General features: G+C 46.2%; 1 protein-coding gene across 2 annotated transcripts in view; it reads right to left on the bottom strand.

Annotated features, from left to right (window-relative positions):
* The window catches only part of VIPR2 (vasoactive intestinal peptide receptor 2), a 113261-nt gene extending 96675 nt beyond the window's left edge, over nucleotides 1–16586 (bottom strand). The window contains exons 1-2 of one of the 2 annotated variants that reach the window (XM_090047589.1): nucleotides 16355–16586; nucleotides 14080–14179 (exon numbers count right to left, since the gene is read on the bottom strand). In XM_090047589.1, coding sequence (XP_089903715.1) covers nucleotides 14080–14179; nucleotides 16355–16411 — 157 coding nt within the window. In that variant the 5' untranslated portion in view covers nucleotides 16412–16586. The remainder of the gene's footprint in view (nucleotides 1–14079; nucleotides 14180–16354) is intronic. The other variant, XM_090047588.1, reaches the window with a different exon arrangement.
* Between the last annotated feature and the right edge of the window lie 295 nt (nucleotides 16587–16881).

Genomic DNA, 16881 nt, shown 5'->3' with positions numbered 1-16881 from the left:
GAGCCTGCTCTTATCTTCTCACACCTCATTTAATCTCCTCACGCTTCCTGTGTCACCCTGCAATGAATCTCTTGGCACCCTGGTTGAGAGTTACTGGCTTAACACTGCCTAAATTCCCAGAGATTCCTGATCTATCAGGTACACACTATCTCACACCAATGGTACAAAGCACAGCACCCATAACCATAGTTACTCAGAAACAAAGCCAGTGATGGTGGGGTTGATGGTATCCATCTTCTGTGTAATACTCTAGCAGTTACAGCATTTGCCCAAGAACTGGGACCTCTGGATTCTAGGCCTTCCTCAGTCTGAGTGGAATCAAATCCATACACCTTCCCCTTCCAAGAGTGCCATGACCATCAGATTATAATGCAGACCAGATTAGGGTATTCACCACTCCTCCTGCTGCAGCTAGGCCAATCAGTGGAAAGGAATGCAAGAATAACAGATCCAGAAAGAGAACAAGCAAGAGGGAGGCTGACCCTAACCCAAGGATGAGGGTCCCCCCCATGGGAAGATGGGAGCCCAGGGTACTGAATCATTACTGTTTTCTCATCAATGACAGTTTAATGCGACATGTATAGATATGTATAAGCAGGGAGCAGAACTCAGGACTTCATTGTCCTGGGGCCGTGCTGTCATCACTGGGATGAAAAGATAGGCTTTTCCTTGCTTATTCTCCTTTTAGCCCCATGACTCCTACATTCCTTTCTGCTCATTGGCCCAACTACAATAAAACCATTATTGTATAACTTGGTGTTTAGAGTACTCTTCTGAGACATGGACAATATGGATTTGAAATGTCTCCAGCCTAGAATCCAGGTCTCCGACTTCCAAATCAAATGCACTAACCACTAGATTATTATGCAAGAAGCTGAGCAATATTGCCACTGCTACAATCTCAGAAGATAACTGGGACCTCTTCAACATCTTGTTACTTCCTTCTTGGCAGGTTCAAGTGCAACCAGCTGCTCTTCATCCAAAGTGTTATTTTCATGCAAGCATTAGGATAGCTAGGCAACACTGTTTTTCTTTTTTCCTGCGAGGCTTGCTTTTTATGGACAGATGCAGGAATTCCTGTGGTCTATATCCTGCTGCACTTTCAGGCATTCACACTCTCTCTCCAACGGATTTAATAAAAATCAACATTATACAGAGTATTCAACACCACAATGGTAGACGTGGATCATAAATCAGTGAACTCTCAAACCAGGAGCATCCAACTCAGAAGTGTGAGGTAGTTCTAATAGGCATTTTAACGCTGAAGTAGGTGGATCATATCACCCCAGTGGTACTTAACAAACAATTGGTAATACTGAGAATTAATCTAAGTAGCGCTCAAAAATATGTAAAAGTTACTTTCTACTTTTGAAAGCAAAGTTGCTCTTTCCATTGCAAGCCTTGCTGATTAACAAAAGCCAAAGGACAAATCCATAATCACAAGTAAGAGCCACTTTTCAATAAAGCAAGAGCTGATCAATACACAAATTCTTGCTAAACATGCACGGGTGCACAAATTAAACTTGAAGGTACACATTCCTATTGAGGGCTGCCACTCTTGGGATCTGTGCCAATTGGACATCAGACCTCAGCACAACTGCAAGCGGAAAACTGGACCGCATATTTATGCATGCACAGAATAATGTATTGTTGCACAGCAAGGACCCAGGACTCACTGTTTTACTTTTCAAATCCTTTTTCATTTAAAATGAGACAGTTTAATAAAGAATTATGGGCAGCCACTGAGGTCTCTGACACTTTTTTAGCCCTACAAAAAGTGAGCATATATGTTCATGGTATCTGTAGTGTCACAAAGGGTGGCTCTATTATAAAAATGTTCCTGTGAAAAAAGTAACTTCTCTGTAGTATCACACTTTGCAGCACTGCATGTAATGTGTGAACAGTTTATATGTAGCTCTTCAGGGGGTGCCCTTGCACCCCTCACCTACAATATATGTGTTATCAACTCATACTTCAAAAGGAAAAATACACCTGTTCTGTTATAGCACTGGTGCTAGATTCTACAAAGAAAACCTGCTAGGGACAAGGGTCACAGGGGTCTATCCCTTTGCTAGGGCCCTAAATTCATTTAACGAATGCCGCTGATGCATTTCTGCTGATTCTCAAAACCTTGAGAACTTCAACGTGTCTGCACTGCCTTAGGTTGCCACACCCTTCCCTTCCCTTCCCTGCTACTAAACCAATATGTATATTGTTGCTCTTTCTTAATGACCTTTCAAATCTGAGGATTCGAGTAAGTTGGGCATTAAATTTAATAACATATGACTGCCTTTCAGAGAACTCGTCATAGGATAGGAAAGGATCTTTCAGACACCAAGGCTGATATATTATTGTCATATCAAACATGCCATATGTACTAATTAAATTCAACTTCTCAAATCTCATCTTAAAACTAGTTAATTTCCCTTCCCCTCCCACTCTGACTGGAGTACTAGGCTCCTTTCTCTGATGACTAGAAAAGCTACATTTGTTCATGGTCAATGTATAGCCTTTGAAGTAGTATCCCCTTGTGTACTGTTTTACATCTTTGACTTTTTATTCTATCCCATCACAGCACATTCCCCTTAAGATATGGGTAAAAAATGCCTAGAAGTTTATTGTTTCCTCCTCTGTCATAGTTTAGTTCATCTATATAGAAGATGGCATAAGAAGCATTGACTTCACACAAGAAAATCATACATGGAATAGTGATAAAGTACAGCAAAAGCCTTCTCCTGGATACAAAGATGACTGTATCCTTCAGTAGACAAACTACAACTGAATACATTATTGAAAATTATAGCCTCTTCTTCCTCTCCTAGGAAGAAGCCTCCTTTCCTCCTTTCTCTAGAGCAGGGGCAGGCAATTATTTCAGGTGGAGGACCACTTGAGTTTTGGCAAGCCATGAAGGGCCATGTGACAGGCAGCCAAGGGCAGATAAATATTAATTTTCTAAATTTTTTAGGGGCCCCACAGGCTGGATAGGATGGCCTGATGGACCACATCTGGCCCGCGGGCCACATTTTGCCCACCCCTGCTCTAGAGCCTCCTCCTTCTTCCTCCCTTTGAAAGTATCTGAACCTTACTGTACCATATGACTTAAGCAGAAATATACTCCACAATTAGTTTTCTATTTAAATGTATTCTCAGAATACTTCATATTGAATTCTCCTCTGCCCACAACAAATACAAGCCTCTTCAAAGGGATACCTATCTTGTACCACATTCTGAACTCAAGTAACAGGTACAGCTCTGTAACAGGGAGTCAGAGGATCCTGTTACTTAAGGGGATGCTGCACCAGACTAAGCTTGCTGGGTGGCACCAGTAGCTGAGCAAAGCTAGCTGCCCAGAAAGCAAGCAGGCCAGTAACCACTGAGATAGGAGCTACCCACTGGGGGATGGACTATCCCAAGAGCTTGCTGTGTGGGGCCAGCAGCTGAGCAAAGGCCAGCTGCTAGAAGATAAGCAGCTAAAGGGCATCAGGCTCAAAATGGAAACCCCTGTAGGTGGCTTGAGAGCCACCTGACAGGAATGGGTGGGGCTTTGGAGGCACATAAGACCAATACCTGAGACCAGGTGGTCAGTCTGGCCTGGCAGGTGGCAGGGAGAGGAGCTTCTGAGCAAGATGGCTACAGAAGCAGGACTGACCAGCACCAAAGCTGTCCCTGAAAGCTGCAAGGAAAGAGCTCAGTGGGACTTTGGCTTGCAGGGAAGCTATAACTCAGTGTACATAGGATTTTTGTTGTACAGTTGTTGCGCTTGTGTTTGTGTTTATGTTTTAATTAGGCTAACTGGAAGACTGGGTTGTGGCTGCAGGGGAGATGTGGAGGCCACAGAGGGGTGCCGGAAGAGGCACTCAATAGCTGGCAGCCTAGCCTGGGGTCAGGAACTCAGAGGGCTGCAGGCTGGTGCAGGGCACTGCAGGCCAAGGCCAGCAGAAGCAGTCTAGCACTGGGTGAGAGATCCTGGGGGCGGTGGCTGGTGTAGGCTGCGGCTGAGAGAGCCACAGCCAGTGGGAGTGGTCCAGCCTGGACAAGGGGCTTGGCAGGCTAATTTCATAGATTTCATAGACATTACAGCTAGAAGGGACCTCAGAAGATCATCGAGTCCAACCCCCTGCCCAAAGGGCAGGAAGTCAGCTGGGGTCATAGGATCCCAGCAAGATAAGCATCCAATTTGCTCTTGAAGGTGTTCAGTGTAGGTGCTTGAACCACCTCCGATGGCAGGCTATTCCAGACCTTGGGGGCTCGGACAGTAAAGAAATTCTTCCTTATGTCCAGCCTGAAACGGTCTTGCAGGAATTTATGACCATTTGACCTCGTCATCCCTTGGGGTGCTCTGGTGAACAAACGTTCCCCCCAGATATTGGTGGTCACTCCTGATAAACTTATAGGTGGCCATCAGATCACCCCTGAGCCTACGCTTTTCCAGGCTAAAGAGTCCCATGTCTCTCAGCCTGTCGTCGTAAGATCTGCTTTCCTGACCTCTGATCATGCACATGGCTCTTCTCTGGACTCTCTCAAGCTTCTCTACATCCTTTTTGAATTGTGGAGCCCAAAACTGGGCTCAGTACTCCAGCTGTGGCCTCACCAAGGCCGAGTACAAGGGGAGAAGGACATCCTGGGATTTGCTTGAGAAGCATCTATGGATGCAAGACAACATTTTGGTCGCTTTACTAACCACAGCATCACATTGCAGGCTCATGTTCATCTTGTGGTCAATGATGACCCCCAAGTCTCTTTCTTCCGTAGCGCTAGCCAGCATGGCACTGCCGAGCCTATAAGGATGCTGCAAGTTTTTTTTCCCCCAAGGTGGAGAACCTTGTATTTTTTTGTGTTAAACACCATCAGGTTCTCATCCGCACCTTTGCTGAGCCTGTCCAGGTCAGCCTGAATCACCCGCCTGTCTTCTGGTGTGGATGCTTTGCTCCAAAGTTTGGTGTTGTTGGCGAACTTGGCCAGTCTGCTCCTGACTCCAATGTCCACATCATTAATGATAATGTTGAACAATGTGGGTCCAAGGACGGAGCCTTGGGGGACCCCACTGGTCACAGGACACCATGATGATTGACTGCCATCAGTTACTACCCTCTGGGTCCCACCACAGAGCCAATTTCCCAGCCAGTGGATCATGGTGGACCCAAGGCCACAATTAGCCAGTTTCACCAAGAGGTGATCATGGGATACCAGATCAAAGGCTTTTTTGAAGTCAAGATATATGACATCAATCTCTTCTCCCTTGTCCAGGTGATAGGTCAACCTGGTCGTAGAAGGAAATGAGATCGGTCAAGCAAGACCTACCCGCAACAAACCCATGCTGGCTATTCCTTAGGATGTTGGCGTTGGCCAGTCCATTAAGGATGGCCTCTTTAATAAACTTTTCTAAGATCTTCCCCCGGATAGAAGTCAGGCTGATGGGCCTATAGTTAGCTGGATCCACTTTCCTCCCTTTCTTGAAGATAGGCACCACACTGGCTTTCTTCCAATCTTCAGGCACTACACCAGAGCGCCAGGAGTTTTCAAAGATCCATGCCAGGGGCTGGGCTATGACACTCGCCAGCTCCTTGAGTCTCCTGTGGTGTAGACTGTCAGGGCCGGCTGACTTGAAGGTATCCAGCTTCTGAAGATGTTCCTTCAGGAGGTCAGCATTAATGAAGGGCAGGGGATCTCCCTCACACGGACCTCCCTGTCCTGTAGCAGGCATGGGCGTCCCATGGGACTGATGAAAGACCGATGCAAAGTACCCATTTAATAGGTTGGCTTTTTCCTGGGCATCAGTTGTCAGTTGCCCCATCTGGTTCAACAGGGGTCCAATGTTGCTGTTGCTTTTCCTCCAGCTCCCCACATATCTGAAAAAGAACTTTTTATTGTCCTTGATGCTCAAAGCTAGCTGGAGTTCTGTTGCAGCCTTGGCTTTCCTGGTTCACTCCCTGCAGGACCAAACCAGTGCAGAATAATCTTCTTTGGAGGTGAATCCCATCCTCCATCCTTTGTAGGCCTTTCTTTTTCACCTCAGGAGGTCTGCTAGGTCCCTGGAGAGCCAGGGGGGCTGCTGTGCCCTCTTGCTGCCTTTCCTCCAAGATGGAATAGACTTAGCTTGTGCATTGAGGATTGCTCCCTTGAGGAGCAACCACTCTTCTTGAACTCCCATATCCCTGGGGTCATGGTCCCTTAGGGCCTGACTGACAAGCCTCCTGAGCTTATCAAAGTCAGCTTTCCTGAAGTCAAGGACTTCCATGTTGCTGACTGACTTGCCAGCTTTACGGCAGATGGTGAAGGTGATCAGTTCATGGTTGCTGTCACCCAGCTTCCCATCGATCACTAGGTCACCGACTAGGTCATCCCCAGTAGCCAGTACCAGATCGAGCAGCGCTTTGCCTCTTGTTGGTCCACAGACTTCTTGAGTCAGGTAGAGGTCATCCACGCACAATAGGAAGATTTGCGACCGCTCAGATTTTGCTCAGTGATCCTCCCACAAGATGTCCAGGAGCATGGGGCCTCAGCCAGTTCCCGGGCGAACTCCTGGTCAAGCTCAGGACTTTGGGTGGGAGGTCTGTAGTAGACTCCCACCGTTGTGTCCCCGTGCCATGTTCCCCATGGATTTTAACCCAGAGGGACTCCAGTCGTCCACCCTGGTCGCCAATATCAGCTTGCAGAGACATGTAGCTTTCCTTAACATAGAGAGCTATACCACAGAATCATATTAGTCGGGTTGGAAGGGACCTTGTAGATCTTCAAGTCCGACCCCTTGCCTGGGCAGGAGAAAAAACTGGGCTCAAATGATCCCAGCTAGGTAGGCATCAAGCCTCCTCTTAAAGACCCCCAAGGTAGGAGCCAGCACCACTTCCCTTGGAAGCTGGTTCTAGATCCTAGCCGCCCTAACTGTGAAGTAGTTCTTACAGATTTCTAATTTAAACCTACTCTCCAACAACTTATGGCCATTATTCCTTGTTATGCTAGGGGGCGCTAAGGGAAACAAGGTCTCTCCCAAACCCTTCTGATCCCCCCTAGTGAGTTTATAGACGGTCCCCAGGTCCCCCCTCAGCCTTCTCTTATGAAGGCTGAACAGGTTCATGTCCCGCAGTCTCTCACTGTAGGGTCTGGCCTGTTGTCCCGGGATCATGCGGACGGCCCTCCTCTGGACCTTCTCAATGTTGTCCACATCCCTCCTGAAGTGGGGCGCATGGAACTGGACACAGTACTCCAGCTGTGGCCTGACCAGTGTTGCATAAAGGGGGAGGATCACCTCCTTGTCCCTGCTAGAGATGCACCTGTGGGTGCACAACAAGGTCCAGTTAGCCCTCCCAACCCTGACATCGCATTGTCGGCGCATGTTCATCTTGGAGTCAATAATGACTCCAAGATCCCTTTCTGCTTCCATGCTCTCAAGAAGGGCTTTTCACATCTTATAAGTGTGCTGCTGGTTACTACTGCCCAAGTGCAACACCCTGCACTTGTCAGTATTGAAGCGCATCCTGTTTTTGCTAGCCCACCCCTGTAACCTATCCAAGTCTTGCTGCAGTCTTTCCCTCCCTACTGATGTGATCACCTCACCCCAAATTTTGGTATCATCAGCGAATTTAAACAGGGTGCTTTTCACCCCATCGTCCAAATCGCTGATAAAGAAATTGAACAGCGCGGGCCCAAGGACCGAGCTCTGGGGGACTCTGCTGCCCACTTCTCCCCAGGTCGAATATGACCCATCCACCACCACTCTCTGAGGGCTACCCTTCAGCCAATGCAATCCATCTGACTGTGTAGGCATCAATGCCACAGTTGCCCAATTTTTTAATGAGTATGGGGTGGTGGGAGATGGTGTCAAAGGCCTTGCTGAAGTCCAGAAAGACTACATCCATGGCAACACCTGCATCCAAGGCTTTTGTGATCCGATCATAAAAGGCAATCAAGTTGGTCTGACATGATCTGCCCCAAATGAAACGGTGCTGGTTGCCCTTGAGCATCATCTCTGAGGCCGGCCCATTGCAGATGTGCTCCTTGATGATCTTCTCAAAGACTTTCCCTAGGATTGAGGTAAGACTCACAGGCCTATAGTTGCCCGGGTCCTCCTTCCTCCCTTTTTAAAGATGGGGACCACGTTGGCTATCTTCCAATCATCCAGCACCTGACCCGAGCACCACGAGCGCTCGTAAAGCCATGCCAAGGGCCCTGCAATAACCCCTGCTAACTCCCTCAACACCCTGGGGTAGAGAGCATCTGGACCCACTGATTTGAAGACATCCAGCCCCTCCAGAAGCTCTCTAACCCGGTCCTCCCCAACCTGAGGTCTGGAAGCGTTCCCCTCGAGTCCGTCTTGCATCACGGTGAGGATATCCTGGTCCCTGCCCAAGAAAACAGAGGTGAAGAATTGGTTAAAGAGGTCTGCTTTCTTCTCTGGTACAACCACCAGATTGCCCAGAAGATCTGGCAGGGGCCCCACATTTCCAGGTGCTTACTTCATCCTCCCTATATATTTGAAAAAGGACTTTTTGTTATCTTTGATTTTGGACGCAAGTCCTAGCTCTATGTCCGCCTTAGCTTTCTTGACAGCCCCCCAACAGGCCTGAGCAGAGGAGGTATACTCCTCTTTGGAGATAGACTCCTACTGCCAGGTGAAAGGGGGGTGCTATCTTAAATTAGTTGGTTGACAGATGAGACCACCAAGCCCACTGGACAAATCTCAAGTGACATCTGCATGGATGTGGCTACAGGGGCAGAGCAAGGCCACAAATAGCCCCTAAGGCAACTGCTGCCCTGAGGCACTGACAGGGCCAGGAGGGCTCCCCACTTCCTACTTGAAGGGCAGGATTGGAGGAAGTGGTGGATGAGGCTCTCTCTAAACAGCTAGCAGAAGTTTCCCAATCAGAAGCCTCGGTTCTGCTGTGAGACTTCAATCCCCCTGACATCTGCTGAGAGGGCAATACAGTAGTGCACAGGCAATCCAGGAAGTTTTTGGAAAGTGTTGGGGACAACTTCTTGGTGCAAGTGCTGGAGTGGCCAAGTAGGGCCCATGCTCTTCCTGACCTGCTGCTCACAAACAGGGAAGAATTGGTGGGGAATGTAGTAGTGGATGGCAACTTGGGCAGCAGTGACCACAAGATGATTGAGTTCAGGATCCTGAGGAAAGGAAGGATGGAGAGCAGCAGAGTAAGGTAATGGACTTCAGAAACGCATACTTCAACTCGCTCAGGGTACTCATGGGCAGAATCCCTTGGGAAGCCAGTCTGAGGGAGAGAAAGTCAAGGACAGTTGTCTACGCTTTAAAGAAGCCTTACTGAGAATGCAAGAACAAACCATCCCAATGTGCAGGAAGACTAGCAAGTATGGCAGAAGACCAGCTTGGCTTAGCAGGGAACTCTTCAGTAAACTAAGTCACAAAAAAGAAGTGGAAACTTGGACAAACAACTAGAGTAGAATATAAGCGTAGCACCTGTGCAAGGATCAAATCAGGATAGCCAAAACACAATTAGAGTTACAGCTAGCAAGGGACATGCAGGGTAACAAGAGGGGTTTCTACAAGTATGTTGGTAGCAAGAGGATCAGGGAAAGTGTGTCCCTTTATGAATGGGGGAGGCAACCTTGTAACAGAGGATACAGAAAAGGCTGAAGTGTTCAATGCCTTTTTTGCCTTGGCCTTCACAGGCAAAGTCAGCTCCCAAACTACTGCATCGGGCAGCACAGCATGGAGAAGAGGTGAGCAGCCAACAGTGGTTAAAGGACAGGTTAGAAACTATTTAGAAAAGCTGGATGTGTACAAGTCCATGGGACTGGATGGAATGCACCTGAGGGTGATGAGGGAGTTGGCTAATGAAACTGCAGAGCCACTGGCCATCATCTTTGAAAACTCATGGCGATCAGATGTCCTGGATAATTGGAAAAGGGCAAACATAGTGCCCATATTTAAGAAAGGGAAAAATGAGGATCCAGAGAACTACAGACCAGTCAGCCTCACCTCAGTCCCTGGAAAAATCATGGAGCAGATCCTCAAGGAGTACATCTCAAAGCACTTGGAGGAGAAGAAAGTGATTAGGAACAGTCAGCATGGATTCACCAAGGGCAAGCCATGCCTGAACAACCTGATTTGCCTTCTTTGACAAAGTGACTAGAGGCTAGGGATAGGATTCAGAGTGACCTAAAATAGGAGGATTGGGCCAAAATCTCATGAGGTTCAACAAGGACAAGAGCAAAGTCCTGCATTTAGGACAGAACAATCCCATTCACCAGTACAGGCTGGGGACTGACTGGCTGGGCAGCATCTCAGAAAAGGACCTGATTGTTACAGCGGACAATAAGCTGAATATGAGACAACAGTGTGTCCTTGTTGCAAAGAAAGCTAATGGCATACTGGGCTGCATTGACAGCAGCGCTGCCAGCAGGTCAAGGGGAGTGATTATTCCCCTCTATTCAGCACTGGGGAGGCCACATTTGGATTACTGTGTTCAGTTTTGGGCCCCCACTACAGAAAGGATATGAACCAGTTGGAGAGGGTCCAGCAGATGGCAACAAAAATGCAGAGGGGGCTTGAGGACAGGACTTATGAGGAAAGACTGAGGACACTGGGCTTGTTTAGTCTAGAGAAGAGGAGGAGAAGAGGAGAATGAGAGAGGATTTAATAGCAGCCTTCAACTACCTGAAGGGAGGTTGGAAAGAGGATGGAGCTAGACTGTTCACAGTGCTAGCAGATGACAAAACAAAGAGCACCAGTCTCAAGTTCCAGCAAGGGAAGTTTAGTTTAGATATTAGGAAGAATTTTCTCACTAGGAGAGTAGTAAAACACTGAAACAGGTTACCCATAGAGGTGGTGGAAGTTCCATGCTTTTTAAGACCCAGCTAGACAAAGCTTTGGCTGGGATGATATGGTTACGGATGGTCCTGCCTTTACCAGGGAGTGGACTAGATGACTTCCTGAGGTCCCTTCCAACCCTAATTTTCTATGATTTTATGAATGGGGTGAGCTGGGTACAGAAGGGACACACAGGCCCTTTTGGCAGGAAAGCAACACTTATACACCTAGCTGGAGCCATTCATATGGCATTTTAAGCCATGTACACAGATTTTTATATATTTGACATCTAACTTTCCCCTGACCAACCTGTCATACTGAGCACACTGACTGCTTCTCCCAATGTGACAGAAGCTGATGCACTGCTGTTAATCCACTGTATCCAATTATTATAAATGCAAGATGCAGAAACACCAGTGGGCAGGAACAGGGCCAGAACCCAGGGTTACTTCCTTTCTAGGCCAGTGCCCTTTGGCTTGCTTTCTTTCTGACCCACATATATATTCCCGTCCTAACTATTCACTAGGAATGGGAATTGTAGCAATGCCTAGCCCATGCCTGAGTGATTCAAGTACTTGGTTAGGAAGTTGGGGATGTAGGTTCAAACTCCCTCTGGGTGAAGGACCCAAGAATGTAGGTCTTCTACTCCTTGGACAAGTGCCTCAGACACTAAGCTATCAGGCTAAAACGTGAGGGAAGCTCCCTTATCTTCCTCTGCTTCTTTTAGACTCACACAGGATTACACACCTTCCCACAAGATGTAGTATCTAAAATCTGCATAAGCAGCCCAGAATGCCACTTCTGCAATAACTTGGCTGCGTAAGTGCGACTTCCCTATTTAAATGTGGAGTTGGATTTGGATCAAATAGTTTATCAGTGCACCTAGGACAAACAGAAAACTATTTCTGGCCATGCAAGCAAGTATTAATTCAGGCTTCTTTTGAATAGCTCTCATAAAAGTTGTCTCTGGTATTAGGTCAGGTATAGAGATAAATTGTCTTGGAATATGAAACATATTGTTTATAAACTGGATTCATTCAGTAGGAGCTTTTATCCATCTTCTATACACGGAAATATTACACTCCAGGTCCAGGCAGTTAGTAACATGTACAATGTAATTATTTCTTCCACTGTTGGCTCGTCTCTCCCTGCTGTTGTGTCAAAAGTACTGCTTCGTTCCAAAGGGTAAGGAGCAAAAGGCAGACTTCTTTTGGGAAATCACACCGTGCAGTGGAAGGGGGATTGAAGAATGTGTTGAAAGAAAAGTCCTCAAAAAAACCCCAACGTATTATCATTTCCTCACCAAAATGCAAACAGATTTTACAGCAAGAATCTTTTCCTTGAACTAATCTAGCATCAGTGATACAGCAGAAAGTAAACTCTATTTAAGATTCTTAAAACAGCCCAGTTAATTGATTATTTTCTAAATAATTCTTTTGTCAGACCTAATGATCATTTAAACTATTTGGGCTTCACACTAGGATTTTTCATTAGAACAGCTTTTCCTCTCATTTCTACAAGATTTCATATAAATACAAAATCTAGGAATAAACGGATTATTTCAGTGAGCTCTTTCTTGCAATATATATCCATGTAAATGGCTCATGGTTATTACACCTGCAATTCTTCTAATATTTCAGATGGATTAATTAAAAGGAAAAATTATACAAATGAGAGAGAGAGCTGCTGGTACTTTGACTGTGTTATTACAAACATATATATATTTAAATAAAGACACTGAAGTCGCATGTTAAAATCCATAAAATGTCCATGGAGTGATGACTACTAAGAGTCTTGTTCATGTCAAAGATGACAGGTCCCTTGGTAACCAGAATTCTTTGGGATTCCTAAGGGATTATACAGGTAAGAAGAAATTTATGATTCACCATGACATTCTGCCAGAGGGAAATCATATTGCATTTCAGGAAATGTAATTCTCAAGGAAGCCCAGTCCATATGACAGAATAGGGATCTGAACAATCATTCCATAAGGCAGCCCACCAACAATGAAATGAGATCTAATGCTTTGATGTACTGATTTGAAATGAAATGCTTTCAGTCAATTTAAAAATGTTTAGAAAATATTGTGTATGGACTGTTTAGTAACAATTTTTTCAGAAAAAAAATAATTTGAATGAAAATTGTAAAATACCCACTTTGCTCTACAAATGAGCATGTTGCCATAAAATTGATGCTCTTGCCCTATCTCTGCTTCCTAGAACCCACTTCTTCCCACCCTTTCCCAAAAATCTTAAATGTGTGCACTGTTAGTCCCAAGAATTACTAGAACTGAGTACACTGTCCATGCAAAGCAAGCACTGAGGGCAGCACTCTTCCCTACTTGCCAATAGAGGGAATAGAGAGCTCTCTCCTTTCTGAAGCTTCTGTCCCTCAGACTTATCAACTGTCATAAAATAATGATTATAATGACATATAAGTACATTTATTCTTCCAACTGAGAAACTGCTTTCCTAATAAACTGCTTTCAAAAAAAGTTCTCACTTACAGTTACAGAGATTCTTTTTTATTTGAGAGACGCGAGGATTTTTGTGATATCTTTTATTGAACCAACTATATAATTGGAAGAGCTGTTGGACTTTACAGTTGGTCCAATTAAAAATATCACAAAAAATCCTTCGCTGGATTTACTGGACCATCACAGCTACAACACTCCAACCCTACTACTTTTTTTTTTTTTTTTGCCTCACTGGATGTATTTATTATTTTCCCACACTGTTTGTTCAGTGAGCAGATGGCCTTGTCAAGGAAAATGCCATACTTTTTGTTTGTTTTTTTGATAATCCTATGTTCCATTCCCATGAAAGCTATAGTGAGAAAATCCCCTAAAAGCTAAACTAGAATAAAAATGGAATCTGTTTCTCCATGTAACATAATGACAGGATACTTTCTTCTCTTCCCTATCGCCTCTCCAAAATTATGCTCTTAAATATTTTAGACATTATCGTATCACAGTCAACACTTACTTATTTAATGTAGACCTGCATTCAAAATTCACCTTTGCAATAACTCTCTCTATATTCTGATAGAGGTACATCAGGATGAATCTGATCTTCTATCTGAAATTCCTTATGCATCAGAACATAAATGATATCCTCAGTTTTCACTTTCAACACAAAGTCACTATGCATTAACCAACAGACAAAAAGCACAGATACAGCACAAATAGTTTAACAGATTTTGTAAATATAACTTACTATTAAAGGAGTTCAATGTGTTGAAGAGAGACAATCTGTATTCCACAAGTTGTTCATGAACTGTAGTTCTTTTTTTTTTCTTACCTTTATAGTCTGGTTCACCATTTTTTAGAAGCTCCATGCACCTTATTTCCTCTTCGTGGATCTCCAGCTGCAATCTGCATTCTGGATGGATGCCATTCACCTGTTTCAAATGAACAAACAAGCCTGGGTCTAGAAGCATTTTAATTACAATATTAACTACCAGTCAAAGAATCTGCAGCTTTTATTAAGATTATTTCCACAGCACTGCGGAATATACTATGCACTTTACAGACACATTCGTTGTCTGCAGTGCATGCAGAGGAGTTGTAAAATTTATTACAATAAAATTTTAACATAAAATTCCTCCATAAATAATTTTTCTTGGCTCCTTTCTAAACCACTCCAAAACCAGCACTTTTACAAGAAAATCCTTGGACTTGATAGTGCATTTGCCACTATTGCAAAGTGAATCGCTTGATCTTTGAAATAAAACCATTACGTTTTAGAAAAGCTGAATGCTTTCTGTGCATCACTGAGCATGCAAAGCAATCAAACTACACTGTCTTTATTGTGATCATGTTTGCCTTCCTTTCTTGTCTCTGTGTAAGCACTATCTCCTGGAGGTCACAATAATTCATAACAGATAACTTAATTTAAGCAAGTAGTATGGGGTGGGAAACAAATTCTTAAATGAAAGCTATACTGTTTGCTTACAGTATTGGGCAAAACATATCACACACTTTCAAAGCATTCAAGGGCAGGTGGTTTGAACCCCAGGAGGACAAGCTGTCAGGTAGACAGAGGTTAGAGGATGGGAAACATGAGATCAGGAGGGTTGTATTCAGACTGGCTGGATTTACAGTAGACAGCACAGGAGAACTAAAGCCTTGCGGATGAACTCAGAGAGTTCCCACTCTGCATAGGAGGCTGTGTGGAAAAGTAAATTGCACAAGAAGTTGACAAAAAGGGAGATGAGAGTGGAGTTATAGGTGATGTTTACGGGGCAAAACCACAAAATGTTTAGAAATAGGATGTTTTTAACTTGTAGGACTAGAGCGGAAGAATGAGTGAAACCAAATTACAGTGCAGTAAACCTTGCTGGACTGTAGTTTGTATCATTTGTAGTCACACGAAAAGAGATGACCCCTCTTGCATGCAGGAAACGTGTAATAGCAGAGTACTGTAGTTCTTTATACTGAGAACTACTATTGTAAATAGTGGAGAGGTACAATGGCTTTACTGGTCTGAGCCAAAAGATTTAAGCTGAATTCCTGCTTGTGCTATATTCTTTCTGTTTGATCATTAGCAAATCTCTTAAAGCCATACTTTCCAGAAGCGGCACACTGGCTGCATTTTTCAAAATCTACCCATTAAGCATCATAGGGGAAGTGCCGAGTATCCGAAACAATATCACTTCTTTTCCCCTAACCTTTCTGTATCCTATTTAAATTGTAAGCTCTTCTGTTCAAGGACTGACGCTTACTATCCATTTTGTACAGTAATTGAGCCCTCATATAGATTAAGGCAATAACTCTCAACCAAGGTTACTGCCTCTGAAGAGTGCCAGGCAATGTTAGCACTGTTAGGTGCGCAAACACAATTCATGAGCTAAACCCAGCGATTTCAAATGGGAATCTATAGTGATACAATCTTCCTAACCTGTGTTTTTCAAATGAAATCATCCCAACCTGTGTCTTTCAAAGTTCTTGGCAACAGAGGGACTGCTCTAACATTTTTCTGTTTCAAAAACAGAGTGAAAACTAAGAGTTAATACTTTCTGAGGGGTGCCATGAGCCAAAAAAGGTTAAGACTCATTGGGCTAAGGCTTCCAGATGCTGTCATAACACAAATAAAACAAGAACAATTAAGCGAAAACTTCAAAGTTTTCCGATTAGGAATGATTTATAATTGAATAGTACCAAGACCAGAAAGCTAGAACTGAGGAAGTACAGGATGTGCAAACTTACACGAAGAGACGGTACCTGCGCCTCAGAGCGAAAGCAAGGGAGGCTCTTGCAGCGCCCACCCCTCCCAGACACCTGCTTTCACGTTATAGCTTGTGTCTAATTTACAAGACCCCTGCGAGTGAGACTCGGGCTCCCGGCACTGCCGGCGGGCCGGGGACGGCCCGAGACGCGCTCGCCCGCGCTCACGGCGGGCCGGCGCCGAGCGGGACCCCGCCTCGCAGGGCAGCCGGCCCCGCGGCACAGCCCGGCGGCACCAGCTTTTCCACGAGCTCCTGTGGGGCGAGCGCCGCGGCCTCGGCGTGCGGCACAGCGGGGCCGGGACCAGCGGACCCGCCACATCCCACCCCACCCCCCCGGGCCGCACTTACCGGCCCCCAGCTCCGGGCGGCGAGGAGGAGGAGGAGGAGGACGAGCGGGGTCCGCATCCCCGCCGAGCGCACGGGCCGGGGCTGCGCGGTGCGGAGCGGAGCAGGCTCCCGCCAGGAGCATAGGGGCCCCGCGCACGTGGGCAGCTCCCGCTCGCAGCCCGCGCGGCTCCTCCTCCAGCGCCGCCGCTGCTTCCCGGCTCGGCTCCGCACCTTCCAGCCCCAGCGCGGCCCGGCCCGCCCCGCCCTGCCGAGGACGTGGCCGCCGCCTCCGCAGCCCCTCACCTCCTCTGCCACCGGCAGCCTGAGGCTGGCACGGCGAGGGGAGGGGAGGCAGAGCAGCCCCTCGGAGGCCTAGCGGGTGGGGAAGTGCCAGGGGAGGCACCTGGGCGCTCGCATCCCCACTGGCCCTCACGGACCCCGCTCAGGGTTGGGACTTGAGAGCCCAGTCTGTGAGCCAGGGACCCATCTGCAGGTCTTGCCTCAGCAGAGAGTAGGGAAGGCCCTCAGCTGGGGTGTTTCTTCCTCCC

This window comes from Crocodylus siamensis, chromosome 5, assembly GCF_052110815.1.
Source record: "Crocodylus siamensis isolate JL-2025a chromosome 5, ASM5211081v1, whole genome shotgun sequence".
In the NCBI taxonomy this organism is placed as follows: domain Eukaryota; kingdom Metazoa; phylum Chordata; order Crocodylia; family Crocodylidae; genus Crocodylus; species Crocodylus siamensis.
This window is presented reverse-complemented; position numbering and strand designations above follow the sequence as displayed.